At 57.0% G+C, this 18,046-nt stretch overlaps 2 protein-coding genes across 6 annotated transcripts in view; both read left to right on the top strand.

Moving 5' to 3' along the window:
* Positions 1–15,109, top strand: part of LOC138165415 (E3 ubiquitin-protein ligase RNF220) — a 246,520-nt gene extending 231,411 nt beyond the window's left edge. For 3 of the 4 annotated variants that reach the window (XM_069093746.1, XM_069093745.1, XM_069093747.1), the window contains 7 exons: positions 4,135–4,231; positions 4,705–4,791; positions 4,983–5,038; positions 5,522–5,603; positions 9,811–9,919; positions 10,044–10,118; positions 14,292–15,109. In XM_069093746.1, coding sequence (XP_068949847.1) covers positions 4,135–4,231; positions 4,705–4,791; positions 4,983–5,038; positions 5,522–5,603; positions 9,811–9,919; positions 10,044–10,118; positions 14,292–14,363 — 578 coding nt within the window. In that variant the 3' untranslated portion in view covers positions 14,364–15,109. Of the gene's footprint in view, positions 1–4,134; positions 4,232–4,704; positions 4,792–4,982; positions 5,039–5,518; positions 5,604–9,810; positions 9,920–10,043; positions 10,119–14,291 lie in introns of all 4 variants that reach the window. The other variant, XM_069093744.1, reaches the window with a different exon arrangement.
* Positions 1–18,046, top strand: part of LOC138165419 (small ribosomal subunit protein eS8) — a 230,373-nt gene that overhangs the window by 104,089 nt on the left and 108,238 nt on the right. The window contains exon 1 of one of the 2 annotated variants that reach the window (XM_069093756.1): positions 3,551–3,557. The exons of the other annotated variant lie outside the window; for it this stretch is intronic. The gene's annotated coding sequence lies outside the window, so the exon portion shown is untranslated. Of the gene's footprint in view, positions 1–3,550; positions 3,558–18,046 lie in introns of those variants that run through there. 2 annotated transcript variants of the gene reach the window in all.

Genomic DNA, 18,046 nt, shown 5'->3' with positions numbered 1-18,046 from the left:
AAAGCTAGGCGAGGGGTCTGTGTCCCTGGCTGCCACCCGAAGGCCTCATTCACCCTTCATTGGAAGACAACACGATGTCAAGGCTACTCTGGGATCGTCGAATGAAAGGCTGGTGAGACAGATGGTCTGTCAAGCTCGGCCTGCGCCTGGGGGGAGGGGTCCTGATGGCACGGCACCTGCCTGCTCTGGGGCTCCCCATCCTCCACCCCGTGTGGCGGAGGCCACGGCAGCCGCCCCTGCTGTCTGGCACAGCAGGCGTTGGAAGCAGCTAGCGTCTGCCTTTGTTGTAGATGCTAAGGGGTGACTTGGGGCTTGGGAGGAGGTGGGTGTTTTTCCAGTAGAACGTGGCCGTTGCTGGGCCCTCTGGCCTCCTGGCCAGTGTGGAGTGTGGGTGCACACTGCTTGAGTCACACTGTGTCGAGTCTGGGACGGTGGAGGAAGCAGAGCCTGGAGGTTGGGGGGGGGGTCGGCGGGCTCGGACGTAGCCGCCTGCCTGTGTCTCTTCTGACGTGCGCCAGCGAGTGAGGCAGTGAAACGCATTATCGAGTGGTGCCCGGAAAGTGGCTAACTGCGTTTGACACACGCCAACTCCCTGCCTCCACACTGGATAATTGCATTGTCAACTGCTCAGCCAAGTGGCAGGTGACAGACACTGCCGGCCGATTGATTGTCCCGGCATCGCCCAGGCCGGCTCCGAGGACTGTCAGGCCCCAATCGATGGCGTTTACACAAGCCACCGCAGCGGCATCGGTAACTAATTTCAGCTGGAAACTCTTCTGCAGCCGCCACCCCAGCCTGCCTCAACACCCCAGCCTGCCCCGTTCCTTCCTGTCCTCCCCCCCGCCCCTCATGGGAGGAAGGGGCCACTCCTTCGCTCCCTCCCGCTGCTCATGTTTGGTGCAGCAGGTGAGGAGATCAGCGGGAGTTTTTTTGTGGTCTCAGATTCCAGGACATTACCACGCCAAGCTCACACACATCTCTGGTTTCTCAATCAATATGCTGATCAATTGATTAAATTAACACTGACTTTCTTCTTACTGGCCCAGGAAAAAAGATTAGTTTGGAGGAGAGGGATTTTATGAAATTTAGACCTCGTTACCATTTCAGCACCGCCCTTCTCTTTCCTAGTCCGATGCTCATTTCAAGGTCTTGTTGTGGGACAGGACGGGGGGGGGGGGGCAGCTCCCAAGCCATGCAGTGCAGGCTGCTCCACTTAGGGTTTCTCTTGCGTCTTGGGGTCAAGGCTCCTCTCACTAGCGAGTGGCTGGGTTGAATGTCCTAGACTGGAAGCAGGGGGAGGAGCCCTGGAGCACCTGACCGTGCCTTTACACTCAGCAGAAAGCCTCCCTTCTTGCTTCCAGAAGTCATTGAACAACAGCCCTGGACACAGATTAGTCATTCCAGGACATTGTCATAGCAGGATTTTGAGCAGAAGGAACTGAGCAGTCATCTGCTCCCACCTCCTTTGACTGTTGGGGTTTCTGAGGACCAGAGATGTGGGAGATAGCCCTCTTTAGTGCCCTAAGGAATAGTACATAGGCTGGGTGTAGCGAACCTTTCCTGGATCCTGGGGAAGGAGCTTGCCTTGCCTTGGCCCACCTCTCTTTAGTGGGGCCAGGGGTCAGGGGCAGAGCTTCCTGGCAGCCCCTCAGCCCACAGCAGGGCTAAGATTGCTTCCTCAGCCATCTTGCCTACAAATGCTGTTTTGGGATATTTCAACAGCTGAGGGTAAAAAGAAGATTCGCGGCCTTTCCAAGCCAGGGGGCCGTCTGGGGATCCGCATAAAATGACTTTATGACCATTTCTTTTTATTGGGATTCTGTGAGAAGTCAGCGAGTGACATTTCATTAAGAAAATAAAGTTTAACTGGCCAGGGAGCAGGGTGCATGTAGATATGGCAGGATTCTGTCAAAACGTTTGGGGGAATGGAGGGGGCCCCCTCTCGTGGGGGGACTGGGGGAATGCCATCTGTCACCTCAAGCACTAACCCATGAACTATCCCATGGAAAGTCCAAGCTCAGTGATCATGTGATCCTAGACCCGAGAGGTTCTAGTCTATCCCCCTCATTTTATGAAGGAGGCTGAAGCCACGAGGGCCTAGAGTACTTGACCAGGGTTGCCCAGGTCATCGGTAGCAGAGCTGGGGTTTGAACGGGTCTCTGACTCAGGTCTAATGGTCTTTCTAAAGCTTCCCAGCTCACCATCTGGGCAAGGGAAGCTGGGGCCAAGGCCAGGTTCATGCAGCTCTGAGGAGGCCACTGGCCTCTCTGAGCCATCCATGTGAGGGCCGAACAGCAGAGAACATGTGCACCCCCTTAGACTAGCCCTTGTACCATCAGGAGAACCAGGGGTGGACCATAGGCCGGCTGCTTCTGCTGCTTTGTTTACAGGCTTCAGGAAAAGAGAGGCCATGGGGCGCTTGAAAGGCGAGACAGAGTTTGTTAATGATTTGGGGCTCTTAAACACCTTTGGGGTATTTATTTTAAATCGTTTCCAAGAAGCTGAGACCCCTCTAACCCCGCCTGAGCGGGCAGCGGCAGGCGAACAGCCGCCAGGAGGATATGAAGTTGACCTCATCACTCGTCACTCACTGAAGGTGGCCCTCGGCTTCCGCAGCCCCTGGCAGAAGCAGGAATAACTTGATTTGGTGAGCGTCGGGCCAGCAGCCCCCAGAAAGCTGTGTATACACAGTGCTGAGGGCTGGGGGGGGGCTGCAGCCATCCTGATAAGTATATCCTGATTGATGGGGGAGTTTGTCTCCCAAACTGTCAGAGGGTTTATGGAGATGCCACTCACTGGTGAGGCCGAAATTGCTTCTCAGAACCTGGCCAGCCACAGGACCCATGGAAATGGCCGCCAGCTGCAAATAGCTTTTTTCTGGAGTGGGAGTGGGGGGAAGACACCTGCTTCCTTCCCTCCCAAAAGGACTTTGACAGGTAATCTGGTCTCTAGAGCAGCCCAGAGGCCTGCATTATGCAAACATTCATTCAGCAAAACTTTGTTGGACATCTGCCCATTGTATATATCTTGATTCTTTGAAGACCCATTTATCTGAGGGTGGGTGGACAGCGAGAAGTGCCTTGTGGCTTCCCTAGGACAGAGGGTCTATGAAAGCTTGGTGCTGCAGCTGCCACAAGGTGTAGTGGGATTTAAAGCTGCTTCCCTCCTGATGGCGTGTTGTGGAGTCAGGAGGCCCTGGGTGCCTGCATAGCCTGGCCATCATGGGCCGGTGGCCTTGAGGAGCATGAGGCCCAGTGCCCAGGCGCCGGCGAAGGGATGAAGGAGCAGGTGTGTACGTGCATCCCACTGGGGCCATTCTCCCGATCAGTGTGTGACTGCACTTGTCCAGGAATCTGGTCTGAACCAGGCAGGGATGAATAATTAATGGCAGGCAGTTCAGACACCAAATATTTGAGCAGCTGCTTGGTGATTTCACTGGCAGGGACCTTGAGGCAGAACCAAGAAGCCAGGCCCCTGGGGTCATGGTAAAGCAGGGCACCCCATTTGGGCACAGCCTGCTCAGGTCTGCCCTCCAGCCAGGGTGGCACATGGGGCTCATGTGTAAATGAAGTTAGAGGGAAGGCCTGAAGCACCCGTATGGCCTTCACTTCTGGTCCTTAGAAAGTCAGCACCTCCCTCTGCAGAATGGGAGTAGGTAGGCCAGTGAGCATGCAGGGTTCTGAGCTGATACAGAAACATTGCAATGAAGGGGTTTTTCCCCTGCCAGACGAGGGAGGACCCTGGGTTATCTGCCTTATCTCTCCTCCTCATAGGTTCCCAGAATCCTTCCTCAGTTTTACCTCTGAGTGGCCCTATTTGGAAGCAAGGCCAGGGCCAGAGCTGGGGGCATTGGAGGCTGTCACCCCTCTGTCAGGTTGCAGTGTGCTGTGGTTGCTACAGAACAGGAGAGATGGTTTAGAAAAAGAGCTGGATTCTGGGGGGGTGCAGAGGCCCACGGTGGCATCTTTTCAAGGCCGATCAGAGGCCTTGAATTCCAGGCCAGAAGAGTTGGGCCCCCTGGAGGTCTCAGGGGTCACTTAAGACTCCGGTTTGGTGCTGATTCCAGCACGCATGCACATGTGCACAGGCTAGGTGCCTTGCTTTTTTCACACCCTGGTATCTGTCTCCCCACAGGCTCCGGCTTCATCATGTGCAGTGGCAAAGAGAATCCAGACAGTGATGCCGACCTGGATGTGGATGGCGATGACACCCTGGAGTATGGGAAGCCCCAGTATCCTCTGGGACACATGGGGGAGGAGCAGAGCATGCAGGCTGCCCCCATCACCCCCAGGCTGACACCAGCCGGTGCCCCCACTTGGTCCCTGCTGTTCACCAGCTGGCGGCCCCAGTTGGAAGCCCAGCAGCCACAACCCTCCCCAGAAGGAATCCTCCTGCCAAGGGCTTGGGGGCCTCTGCTTCAAACCTCCCTCTCCCTTGAGGTGAGGCTGCTCATGTTGCCCAGCAGAGCCATTCACCCTGCATTGTACGCGGCCCCCTTACTGTGCTTGGAGAGACCACTCCACCCCCACCCCCCCACCTCCCCAGCATTTGATGGCCTCTTCACTCATCTAAGGGGGTCTCAGGACTGGTGTGCTCTGCCTGAAATCCCAGCCGGGCCCCACCTTGGTGCGTGAGAGGCCGGGCACCAGCCTGAGAGGCCAGTGGGACATCTGCGGGGTATTATTTGCCTTAACCTGTGTCCAGGTACACCGAAGCTGATGTCATTCCATGTACTGGTGAGGAGCCTGGTGAAGCCAGAGAGAGAGAGGCCCTCCGGGGAGCTGTGCTAAAGTGAGTGCCTAGGTATTGGGGTGGGCGGGGGGGGGGGGGGGGGGTCAAGACATCTGCTGCCCCCTTGTGGAGGCCGCGTGGAACACTGCTGGGGCAGCCCCTGTCCCCCTTCTGTTTCCCCCCCCAACCCATCAATGTCTCTTCCTCCTCCCGCACCTGAAGGCCTCACTGCTTTCCCCCTTCCCTTTCAGTGGAGGTACACCCAGTACTCGGATAACACCAGAGTTCTCTAAGTGGGCCAGTGATGGTGAGTCCTGAACTTGGAGGAGGGGCCGACTTAGCAGCTGAGCCTAAACCTGGTCCTGCTGGCAGGGGGAGGGACACAAGAACATTGGCTGCCTTAGCCCATGCTGCGTAGCACTCCCGGTGGGCCCCCCAAAGCATCCATCACCTGCTATCCTCTCCGTGGGCCCCTCACCCGGGGAACTTTGAGGCAGCACAAGGGATACCTGAGCAGAGCCTCAAAAGGAAAGGGTTAGTGCCAGTCCCCACCAGGAAAGCCTCCCCGCCTCCAGGGACCTGGCTTCCTGCCTTTACTCTAAGCCTTGGGCCAGGGACAGGCTCCTATCCACTCTGGTCAGGAGCTGTCCAGCAGCTGCTCTGGGGACTGGGCTATCTGCCCTCTGTCTGATCTCTCTGGTTCAACTGGAGCAGCCCAGAATGGGAAGGAGCCTGCCTTTGGAACATCCAGGGCCAGAGATGGGGCTAAGTTTCTTCTTCTTTTCAGCAGAGATGCCCTCCACGAGTAACGGTGAGAGCAGCAAGCAGGAGATAGCCATGCAGAAGACGTGCAAGAACAGTGACATTGAAAAGTGAGTGTCCAGGGGCCTGGGGCGGAGGGAGGCCCTTCCCTGCCACAGAGGCGCCTTCTTGGGCTGAGCCTGCGGGTGGCACAGATGGGGAGGGGGGGCAGGCGAGCTGTCTGCCACTGCCCGGCCTCTGAATTGATAAGCGGCCCGGCCCGGAGAGCCTCGGAGCGCCTGCCCATGAGCCCCGCCGCTGAGCTGTGATATATGGCAGCCCAGGCCAGCCACAGCAGCTGATTCATCTCCAGTTTCTGTTTCTTAATCGGGAGCTAAATTGGTTTCATTTTTCTTGTCCCGGGTGTTGCTCGCGGCAAGTTGAGGCAGAACCATTGGGCTTCGGCATTCGTAGCTAGAATTTTTTGGCCTTGGTGTTGTGGCCAGTGTCGGTCAGGGGAGCATGTTGGTGCCCCGCCCCGTCTCCCCATCGGTGGTGGCTTTGGGGTCTGAGATGAGGCTTCTGTCCTGTTTTCAGAGAGCTTCCTGAGCACGGCACAGGTTTAGCCAAGAGGAAAGGCTTGTCCACCCTTGACAGCCAGAGCATGAGAGAGGGCGGCTCTGGCTCAGTGCCCCGGCCCCATGGTACTTTCGCAAGTCGGTGTCATCCCAGGGGTCCCAGGGACAGCTGCAGCCCCCTGTTGGCAGGGTCTGTGTGGCTCCCGAGGGCAGCTCCGGGGAGGCTGCAGGTGGCTTAGATGCCCCCTCCTTGCCCCAGAGGTGCTGCCTGAGTTCGGCCCCCACGTGGGAGCCAGGGTCATGTGGGGGGAAAAGGCAGCATCTTAATTCCAAGGGCCAATGTTCAATTTTGCTTCCTGCCACCAAAGTAGATTGCAGGCCAGCGTGCGAGTCTGGCTTCCTGGCCCACTGGGTCACCTCCCATTTGTTTTCCTCAATTTTCTGTTGTCATAAATTCATTCCAGCCCGTTGTGGTTGATCAGTTTATCTCGGTCGGGGCAGAGAGCGCTGCTAGCATGATATATGACATGAAACGTTTTAGCCAGCCTCTCCATGAATCACTCCAGCTGCTCCGTGTCAGCGGCAAGGCAAACAGGCCCGTGCGGCCGACCAGGCCGCCGACGAGCTCAGGATGGGAAGAGACATGACGTATGAATGTTTATTTAATAATTCTCTAATATTTCCAGCCGAGTGTGGTTGTGCCTTCCGAATGGGGGCTGGGGAGGGGTCGGGGAGGGGAGCGAACTCTAATCTGGAGGAGCCGGCCATAAATCAGGGAGACAACATCATTAATCAGGGAAGGAGGTGGGCCCAGGGGCCACTGGCTGTCCTGTGTGGCCGGGAGAGGACCGGGCCAGCTGAGATGGGGGCCAGTGTGGGTGGGTGTGCGTGCACACATGTAGTGTCTGTGTGCATGTGCAGGGGGGGATGTGTTATAAAACAAGACTTGATCTCCACGCTCCTCGCCTGGCAAAGCCTCGTGCATAATAGGCAGTGAGGCCCCAGTGGGCAAGGCAAGTGTGTGAAACCTGGGATTTGAGTCAGCCGCTGCCGCCGCCAAGCATTCAATCCGCTTGTAATTATCTCCTTTGGAGAACACTTCATGCCGGGCATGCTTCAGCGGGCGAAACGCTCGTTGGGTTAAGAAGGTTTGAGAGCAGGAGATGCTGCTGCTGGTTCGGCTTTTTCCTCTCTTCCGAAATGGCAGTTTTACAAAGCGTTGGTCCCACCACATCTCTGGGGGTCAGGGGCACTGAGCACAGCTGGTGTTTCAGCAGAGAGAGCGCCCCAGGGGCCAGGTGTGGGCACAGCTCCATCCCAGCCCTGCTCCCGGGGCCTCCTTTTAGGATCCTGCTCACATGGTTCCCGTAGAAACCAGCTCCCAGCTCCGTGCTCTGAGCCAGCCCAGGGGAGAGGAGGATGGGAGGGGGAGAAGCCAGCATCTAGACAGACACCCAGCCCCAGCGTGCCGGGGAGAGGAGGGGTGGGCAGGGCCTGTCAGCTTCTTCTGCTAGAGAGTAAGCCACATGGGGGGTGAGGAGGAGGAGGATGGTCCCCATCTCCTGGTGGAACTGACCTCTCCACCTTGTTGTGACCTCTTCCTTTGGCCTCTGGCCCCCAGCCTATCATAGAGCAGAACTTCCAAAACCAGCCTCCACATCAGACCCTTGAATGCTCTCAGTTCAGGGCTCAGTTTTACTCATCTTTTAAATGGAACAGGTGTGGCTTCAGAGCCATAAAGGTGAACTCCAGCAGCTGAGGCAGATGCAGGGCTGTCATTAGTAAGCTGAGGGAACCCAGGCCTGACAGCCCCATGCTATTTGCCCCATTGGGCAGTTATACTGGTCCAATGATAGAGGCGGCTAGCAAAGGGTTGTGGTAATAATGGAATCTTTGTTGGGGAGTGTGGTGGCCCAGGACCAGGTGAAGGATTGGAAGCAGATGGGACAAGCCTCCCCTCCCCATTCCCGCCTGGGAACTCTGGGGGATGGGGTGTAGACCATTGCGTGCCACTTCTCCCATGCTGGGAGCAGCCCCCAGCCCTGCCTCACAGGCTGGGCTCTAAAGACTCCTGTTCTCTTGGGGTGACTGTTAGCTCTCAATTGTGGGGGAAACAAGCCAGCCCAGGCTGAAATTCCACCTTGCCAATCGAGTCAGGAAGACATCTGGAAGGGATAAATGGTGACCCCTGAAGCCCCTGGCCGAACTGTTCGGAGGACCCATGCCTGCAGTGTCCCTACTCAGTAGACCACAATGCCCAGAGACAGCTCAGGAAATATGAGGAATCTGTTCATCCTGCCCCCTCTGGGGGATGGTGAGGAGCAGTGGGCCCAGGGAAGGCACAGCTCCCAAGGCTCCTGGCTCCCCTACCCCAAGACTCACCTTTTGTCTGTCTAGCAAAGAACTGTCTTGTTCTCTCCTCCTCCTCTCCTTGACCCCATTCCCCTTCGCCTGGACCTGGGCTTTCCCTCCTGGGCCCTGGGATTCCATGGGAGTGGGCCCACACACTTGTCACGCTCCTGGACAGTGGGTGAGAATCCAGGCTTACAGAGTCTTGCCTTGGACCCAGAGGTGGGGCTGGGGGTGTGTGAAGAGGGAAATGCTGCTGGGAGGACCTGCCACCTCCCGAGGACAGGCCAAAGGATTTATGGAGCTGCTTCTTTCTCCCTGGGCAAAATCTGGGGATAAATAGCGTCATTAACATTTTAAATTACAAATCCCATGTCAGGCCCTGTTATTTACATGGGAGCACTGAGCAGTTTAATTACACATTAATTGGCGCCCAACAGCAGAGGGGTGACCCCAGCTGGGGCTGCAAAGGAAGACGTCTTCCTGGGCTAGGCCTGTGAGCCCAGAGCTGTCCACCAAGGCTCAGCCCTGCTGCACAGGAGCTTTTGTAACCCAAAGGGCCTTTCCATGGACACCATGGAAATGTGCCAGAGCAGAGAGAAGGCGCTCCGGGGTGACCAGATCAGACAGGCCTGTTGGGGTACCTGGTGGCCACATCTTCTCTGGCCCAGGGAGAGCCACAAGACCATCAGCCTGAGACTTGGCCATCCATTTCTCCCTTGGGCCAGAGGGCTCTTCTTTCTCGACTGGGGATCCAATGGGGCCTGAGTGTTGAAGGGGATGAAAGGGCCTGGTCTGGTGTTTAGAGGCTGTAATCAGAGGGCAGGCTTCCAAGACCTCCTCATGGGGGGGAGCCAAGTGGGGCTGAAGCTGTGACACAAGCCTAGGCCACATGTCAGTGGAAGGAGAGGGGTGGGAGGGGTGACGTTTCTGTGGCCCCAGAAACACAGGCGACTTGGGGGCCAGAGTGAGCTTCTGGCTGGGCCTTCCCCAGCCCTGGAGACTGGTGCTTTGGAGTAGCTGCGATTTGGGAAGGACGTGGATGTGGCCTGTGGGCAGCCCAGGAGGGGCAGAGACCCCCAGACCTAGCCACATCTGCCTCTCACAGGGAAGTGATGATAGAGTAATAGTGCAGGGGTTTATTTCTCACCGAGGGGGGCAAGCACTTCCCCACCCACCCATCCATCCATTCTTTGGCCAGCCCAGTAGCTGCACCCAGGCCCCTTTACCTAAGAGGTGGCTCGCCTGCCAGCAGCCTCCACAATGCCAGGGAGCTGGGGGAATGTGGCCCAGGCTTCACAGCCTCCGCCTAGGGCCGGGGGCCAGGACTCGAGAGGGTCTCTGCGTGTGGGGAAAGGGGGTTCTGGCTGCAATTCCTGACTGCCTGTGCCTTGCCCTGTCCCTGTCCCAGGATCACAGAGGATTCAGCTGTGACCACATTTGAGGCCCTGAAGGCCCGCGTTCGGGAGCTGGAGCGGCAGCTGTCCCGTGGGGATCGATACAAATGTCTCATCTGCATGGTGAGAGGCCTGAGTGCCCAGGATCAGCCAGAAGTGTTGGGTGATGGGAGGGGAGATAGGGTGCCTCCATCTGGTAGTGCCACGCCGGGTGTGGGAGTGACAGTCCTCTCCTCTCACCCTCCAGGACTCCTACACAATGCCTCTGACATCGATCCAGTGTTGGCACGTGCACTGTGAGGAGTGCTGGCTCCGGACCCTGGTAAGAAACGAGGAGGGGAGAATGGCAGCAGCCCCACTCAGGGTTCCTGGCTGGCCCCTGTGCATAGCCCGGCTCATGGGCCACAAGGCGGGGGGCACTGACTGATGGCAAGCCATGACCTGAGCAGCTACAGGGGGTTGCCCTCTTTCCCACTCTTGTCACTGACCCTGGAACACAGAGCCAGAAGGAGCCCTAAAGACTGTCTTCTCTGATCCCTGCATCTGATAGATGAGGTGAGGCGAGAGGGAGAGAGAAGGGCTGTGCCCACGGTCAGAGTCAGTGACGACCCCTCTCCTAAAGGCCTGGCTTCCAGATCCCCAAAGCCAGCATTTCCACCACTGTAGCCTCGCAGAGCCTCGGTGTTCCCATCTGTAAAAGATCCCTGAGACCCCAAAGAAAGCTTCTGTAGTATCTCAAAAACCCTGCTTGAGAGGAGGCAGTTCAGGTTGCTCTCTCTGGGACAGCTCTCGCTGTGACTAAGCTTTTAGGCCTTCCCCTCTCCCACATGGCAGCCCTTCCTGTACTTGAACAGCTCTCTCCTAACCCCTGCCAGTCTTCTTATTTCCAGACTGGTGTCCCCAGGTTCTTTAGCCCCTCTTCACCTGACCTGGACTCCAGGCCTTCCCCAGTCTGATTGTCTTCCTCCAGACCCTGTCCAAGTTGTCATTGTCCTTAAACCCAGTAGCTCCCAGAGCCGACTCAGGCACCCCAGACTGGATCTGCCATCCTGCAGCAGAGCCCCCAGCAGACATGTCACTGAGTCCATGGCCTATCCTTCCACCCTCAGTTCCATCCTTCCCTCAGCCAGATATTGTGGATCTCCATAAAGTCCCCTCCCCTCTCCTAGAAGGGGATGAGTTCAGTGCTTGGGCCCTCAGTCTCATTTCCTGCCACCTGCTTTCCTGTGCACAGCCCCATCTCCTGGCTCCTTCCTGCCCACCCCGCCAAGTGCCCAGATTGCCCCCCCCAAAAAAAAAAAAAAGCTTTGACTCAATTCTGCTGTCTCCGTCTGGTGGCTCTTCCTTCCACAGCCCAGCTCCTAGAAAAAGCCGCCTGTGCTCGTGGCCCACTGACCTCCCTTCCTGTGACAGTTTCTCAGGCCCTGGACTCTGGGCCACTCACCAGAAACTCTTGCTGCAGAGTGCTCAGAGATCTCTTATTTGCCAGACCCACTGGCTTCTTCTCACATGTCACCCTTTCTGAGGGAGCACACTGTCAGTCCTCTGACCACCACTGCTCCTCAGTCTTACTTGCTGCATCTCCACCCCACCCATGTGTAGTGGCCCCGTGCAGAGATCTTTCTGTGGATTTAAGGGATCTCCCCCTCCTCACCTACCTTCCAGTCTCTCTTCTGTGCTCCTCCCCAGATCACTGACCTGGAGAGTTGTAAGGCCCTGGATGCCATCTAGACAGTTCACTTGCCCCCTAAAAACCTCCTCCTGATCCCGTGGGTGCTAGTGTCCACACACTCTCCCAGGAAGAATTTTGTGTACACTTTGTTTTTAATGGCTTACATACATTATGTTCTGTCTCCTCAGTGGTATATAAGCTTCTTGAGGGCAGGGCCCATTGAGTTTTTGTCTTTGTATTCTCAGTGCCTAACACCACACGTGGCATTTAATAGGAGTGCCTGGGAAACTGAGGTAGTAAGAGGTCAAAGCCTTCCTGGCCAGCCCCATTTCCCTCAGCTGAAGCTCACTGTCTCTTCTTGGCTGCCAGGCCCAGATGACTCCTTGACCTTGCAGCTGATGCTTTGTGATCCCCCAGGATTGTCTACACAAATGGTGCTCTAGCCAAGACTGATGTTTTAAGCCCAGATGTAGGACTGCATTCATTCCTTTGTAATGCTATTTGGTCCTGTGCTCTGGCTTAGGGCCAGTGTCTTGGCCATCTCTCCATATCTGCAGCTATGATAATGCTCAGTGGGGCAGATCTTTGGGGCCCTTCCCTGGAAAACCCCATTATTGATGATTTCCAAGTCCACAGGCTCTCAATACAGCACCAGGCACATAGTAGGCACTCCAGATTAGCCCCTGCTTGTCCCTCCCCCGAGCCTGGGGCATACTTTGGCAGAATATTCTCCCTGAGGCCTGTTTAAAAGTCCCAGTGCAGGAATTGGGTCTCCTGCCTCCTACCAAGGTGCATTCAGCTTCCACTCAGGGCTTTCTGGTAAGCCCAGCCCATCATGGGTATGCCCTGATTGGTTGATCCTGTGAGGAGGTGGAGACACTCTAGGCTCCTCTCCCCAGGACTCTTGCTGGCCGCCTCCTTCTCTTCCCTTTTCAAAAGGTGATGCCTGACACTCTGGGCCACTGCCCACTCACTGCCCCTCTCTTCACCCACAATGACCTGACTTACATCGGCATCTTCCCTCAAACACTCCTCAGCTGAGCCTGGGCGGATCCCAAGCTTAGGGCCAGAATCATCCTTGTCTGAAACACCTTTTCCAGTTCCTTCTCTTGAGGTGCTGCTGTGTATTCTGGTCTAAGGGTCTGCCCCTCCAGCATCTTTCCAGTGCCTTTCTGCCGCCTCCTCTTCAGACCCATCTTGGGCTCATCCCCTTGACACGCTGCAGCTCAGCAGCGTCTTCCTCGAGCTGGAGACCCCAGAGCGGGTGTCTGAGCCAGGCAGGGGAAAGAGGGAAGGTCTCTTTCATGGCCCCCTCTTAATTAGCAGCCTGAGCTCTCACTGGCTTTTCTGGCTGCCACATCCCACTGCTGACTCACTGAGCTTGTGGGCCACTAAAACCCCCCAGGTCTTTGTCAGACAGACTATGGCCTGATCCCCTGATGTCTTTGTGCCCTGAACTCATCCCCCAAGGCCCACTCCAGCTGTACCTTCTAAACCCACTGTGCCCTCCCACTGTGTGGGGTGGGGGCGCTCGGGTGCTGTGCAGGCAGGAGAAGCTGTTAGAAAGCCTCGGCTCATCTGTTGCCCAGCCCTCCCTGCATGACCACGCGGTGGTTATTACAGGCCCTGCAGCCCAGGCTCCGGCTCCGGCTCCGGCACAGGCGGCTTCTATGTGACCATTAAAACGTAGCCCGAAGCCGCAATAAAAGCTGGAGAGGAGCGACTGGGTCTTTGTGGCCTGATCAAAGTCAGGCGTGTGATCTCGTTAGGGCCGCTGAGCCAGCGTGGGGGCTGGACTCGTGGGGTTTAACAGCCCAGCTGGGCCTGGCAAGCCTGCCTTGTTCTGATTACAGCCCCACTCCTTCCCACAAAGGGGGCCTTGTATTGGAGCCAAAACCTCGTCTCGGCTGGTCCTTTCCCACCCCCAGAGGATGTGGGGAGCCATCCATCCAAGGGCTAGGGAGCCACAACCGTCATGCACAGAGATCCACCCTTCCACATGCCTTGACAGGCACTTGTGATCTTCCACCTATAGGGGAGTCTGTGTCCTCTGACCAAGGCACTGGCTTTGTTCTGGCCTCTCTGCCCTTTCTACCCTCCTGGCCTGGCCTGCTCTGGGCTTTCATCAGTCTTTGTCTTTCCACCACTCCTCAGTCACTGTCATAGTCTAGGCTTTAGACACAGAACCAAGTTGACTTTTTGCCCAAAGAAGCATCATGGGAGTTGTCATTTCCACCCACTCGAGGTGCAGGGCTTCCTAGGGAGGCGGAAGCATAGTCCTGTGCCAGAGCCCCCTCACCCCCCACCCCCATCCCTGCCTCTATCTTACTGAGTCCCTCTAGCACTCACTCCCTCCTCTCCATTTCTACACGCTCAATACCACAAGGGAAGACCAAAAATAACGTTTTTCCATGCAGCTGACAGCACCAACCCTTGGGCTTTCTGTGCTTGTCACTAACTCAGGGCCCAAGCCTAACCTGGCTCAGTCTCCTGCAGGCAGGGAGCCCAGCTTTGAAGGTATCTGGGCCAACCTTGAGGATGACGGCCTGGCAAGCAGGGATCCACTAAGGGTTCCTGCAGCCCCAGAGGAGGACCTGAGGTTTGCTTCCCTCTTAGACACACATTTGGGTGGGGAGGGAGAATGACCAGAGTATCAGGACCAAGCTGACCCTTCTGTTGTTCACACGGGTCTCCAGCTTCTGTCTCTGGGGGATCTTCTCAGAAGGAAAATCTGCTTGGGAGAGGAGGAGTGGAGATAGGGAGCCTGACTGAGAAAGGCACTGGGCCTCTGCCTCTGACCATCCTTTCTGCCCCCTCCCCCAGGGAGCCAAGAAGCTGTGCCCCCAGTGTAACACCATCACAGCCCCCGGGGACCTGCGGCGCATCTACTTGTGAACCCAGACACCAGGACCAGGCGTGAGCCCGCCCCCAGCCCTGCTCACTCACCACCCACAGAGACAGACACACACGTGTCCACAGGACTCTGGAGCCAGAGTGGAGGGTGTGGAGCAGCCCAGCCCCCCTCCTGCCCCTGCCCCGCCCAACCCTGGCCATCTCTGTGTGTCTGCAGCTGGCAGGGTGGAGCGCTGGGTCTGGGCAGACCCACAGATGGACCTGCACACAGGCCACACAAGCACATGTAACATAGGCCTTGTATGTTTACAATGTTGTGTAGAGAAGGGATGGACCCTCCCTGGCCCTGCCCCTACCCCACCCTTCCCTGGCTTGTATGTTTTCTTCTTTCTTAACGGTGGCAGGGAGTAGAGGCCCCAGCCCTTGGGGAGCCCCAGCCCCTCCCCACACTGGTCCCCTGTGTCTGCCAGCGGTGGTTTTATGTTCAGTGGTGTATAGTTCTTCATTCAGCCCCGGGGGCCAGCAGCTTGAGGGGGGCTCCGGCCCCATCCGTCACTGGTCAGTGCCAGGGACCAGGGCTGCTTGTAAGGAAGGAGTGGGAGTCCCTTCCGGGGCAGTGACCCTCCAGAGGGGAGGGGCTGACTGCCCTGGCCCTGGCCCGCCAGCCCCTGCCTGCCGGCTGCCGCGGACGCTGTGCTGTGATGCTGTGTCTGTATATCCTCTGCCAAGGTACTTGTCCTTCCTGTTTGTAAACTACATTTGACATGAATTAAACCAGTGTACGCCCATGTCTGGCCAAGCCTCAGCCCCTCCCTCAGTGAGGCTCTGGGGCCAGGGCCTAGGAGATGAGTCTGCTCCCAGAGCGTGGAAGAGGTCAAGTCTGGACCCAGGTACATTCAGGGCTCTTGTCTAATTTCTGAGGTGTTGGAGACCCCCCATAAGGAGGGGATTCTTGATAAGCCAGTAACAGGTATGTGTTGCGGGCGTTTGCCCTCACAACAGATCTAGACGACTAGCCCCACGGCCCTCTCACTTACCCATCCCGGGTCTTCGGTCGTCACCGGCCCCTCACGGGGAAAAAACACCAGACAGAAGGCGGAGGAGTGAAGCGGGGTGGTTTATTCTTCAACAGTTACATGGCGGAGAGAGAGAGAGAGCGCCCTCTCACACAAGAAAATATATAGCGAATCCGAGCCAATCACATCGCAGTTTTACATTTATGGCCTTATATGGTGATCACCCCCATGGCCTTATATGGAGATCACCCCATATTCATTCAAAGCAACCATGGCACTGCCCATAAACCCCTCCCCCTCCCCCATCAGGTATGGTATCTGAATGCCCAGCTGTGCCCCACCAAGCTCCTAACCAGGCAGCCCAGGCCAGTACTGGGGGCGTCTCAATGCCCAGCTGTGCCCCACCAAGCTCCTGACTGGGCTGCTAACAGCCCCTTATGCAGCCACTAGCTCAATATATGCCCAGGCCAGCTCTTTGCCCAGTCTGGGCGTGTTTGCTGGTCTGTAAAATCTAAGCCATGGGGGGAGGGCCTCACCCCAGGGACTGCACTGCTTTGCCCTCTGCCTCCAAAAAAACACATTTGCAGTCGTCCAGCTCCACACACACCCCAAAGGGTCACAGGCGCCACTTTCCCATCTGGGCCAAGTCCAAACCCAATTACCATTGAGCTGCCCAGGTCTAGGGTGAGAGGTCACTAGAAGCCTGGGAGCAGCCTGATGGATGGGAAGATCCTGACCTTAGCCACCAGGGATCACCTAGCCAGAGAGAAAAGGGAGATAGCCTCAGATAGATTGGGGGTTAGGGAGGTCTAAAGTTCTGGAGATTCTAGTAATGAAAGTGGGTGTAAGTAAGGTGTCTGGGTCAGCAGATAAAGGGGGGTGAAGTAGGGGCAGCAGTGCCAGGCTCTGTCCCTGTGACTGCACATCGGCTGAGCAGAGGCTCACAGCATTAAGGGGCAGGCCACAGCCAGGAGCCTTGGCTGTCCTAGCCATTCATCAGATGATGGCCTGAGGGGGCAGTAGTGGCATGGCCCAGGGTCCTCTGAGTTCTGAGCTGAGCACTTGCCTATCCGCTGAGAGAAGGGGTTAGCACTGGTATAAGGGGCCTCTCGGGAGGAGGGGACCCTGGATCCTGCCTCTGCCTCACCTCAGGCCCTTCCCCACCACTGCTCCCCCTCCCACCTTCAGGCTTCTCTGGCTCTTTGCCAAATTAATGTTGGAGGGTGGCTACATTCGGAGGCTTGAGTGCAGGCCATCTGAGGACAGATGAGGAGAGAAGTCCCAGGAGGGGTGGCCCAGCATCCAAAGGGCAGCTGTATGGATGAGCACATTGAATTCGGGGAGGAGGTAGGGAAGGTGCTTCAGAGGCAGGTTAAATTCATGTCTGAGCTGTCCCACAATGCAGTGGATTGCCAGCCCCCAATCCAGAGCTGCCCGGGGGGGGGGGGGGTCAGAGATGCTGATAGGCTGGCCAGTACCCCCGAGTCAGGGCATGGTTCAGCCAGAACCCACAGCTGGGAGCTGCGTGCCAGCTCCAACCTGAGGCCTCATTCGTCACCCCCAGCAATGAGAGGCTTGCTCTGGCAGAGATTGAGCAGGGGCTCCTTGAACCTGAGATGGGCCCTCACCTCAGCACCCCTGAGAGTGATGCCAGGTGGGCAGTGACCTCAGAGCTGGTCTTGTTCTGCTTCCCTGTAGGCTCCCAGTCCCTCAGCCCCCCTAACTATCCCTGTTCTTCATCCCCCTGCCCCAGCCCCACTTCTTGGCAGGTAGTTAACCCTATCTATGATTTTGGGCAAGTGTCTTCTGCTTTCTGGGCCTCAGTTTCCCTATCTGTAGGCCCTTTCCACCCCGCCAACAGTGAATGGGTATTAATGGGCATCTTCCTCCCGATACCCAGTCCCTCTGCCCATGCCAGGGTTTGGACTGGGAGCTGATGCTGCCCTCCCGATGGGACTGCCCTCTTCTCCTGGCCTTGTTCCCAGGCTGAAGAGCCACTACCTCTGGACTGGGCTCCCTGATAGACTGATGGGCTCAATCCCCCAAGAAAAAACCCCTGGGGGACATGAGGCCTTTTCCCACAGTGCACTGGAGGGGAAGGCCCCCACAACCACATCTGCTACAGCACCAGTCCCCAGCCCAGGCTGACCCCCAGCTCCCCAGGGCTCTGGCCTAGGCAAACCTGTATTGGGCCGCACTGCCACCTGTTGGCCATGGGTGGGAACAACAGGGCACAGGCACTGGCAGAGTCCAGAGAGGGAGCTACAGAATGTGGAATACGATGGGGTCTTTGGGGATCACGGATCTCCACACACTCCAGGGCAAGGGATGCCAGAGGACCAGCTCACTTCCCAGAGCCCAGCATGGCCACCCAGTCCCCTCCTTTCACTAATGTGAGAAGGGGCTCAAGCAGGGTTCCAGAGCCCCCCAACATCACACAACAAAGACTAGAACTCAGATCCTTGTTCTTTTCCCCACATGATGCTGACATCTCCCTCACTGAGCTGCTCATCCTCTTTCCCTTCCTCTCCCCACCCAAAAAAGGATCACAGATGGCTTGATGGCACCTTGAAAGGTCTCCAGTGGAGAACCCCAGGGATCTTTGCAGGGCCCTGAGTTGTTAAAGGCATGAACAACATGCTCATCAAATGTGCAGGTGACATAAAACTGGGAGGGAGGGAAGGAGAGACCACGCTGGAAAGAAGACAG

The sequence above is a fragment of the Petaurus breviceps genome, unplaced genomic scaffold (genome assembly GCF_028583685.1).
Source record: "Petaurus breviceps papuanus isolate PSGF00001 unplaced genomic scaffold, PetGlider_PUasm1.0 208, whole genome shotgun sequence".
Taxonomy (NCBI): domain Eukaryota; kingdom Metazoa; phylum Chordata; class Mammalia; order Diprotodontia; family Petauridae; genus Petaurus; species Petaurus breviceps.
The sequence above is the reverse complement of the archived record's forward strand: the minus strand, read 5'-3'. Positions and strand labels throughout refer to the sequence as shown.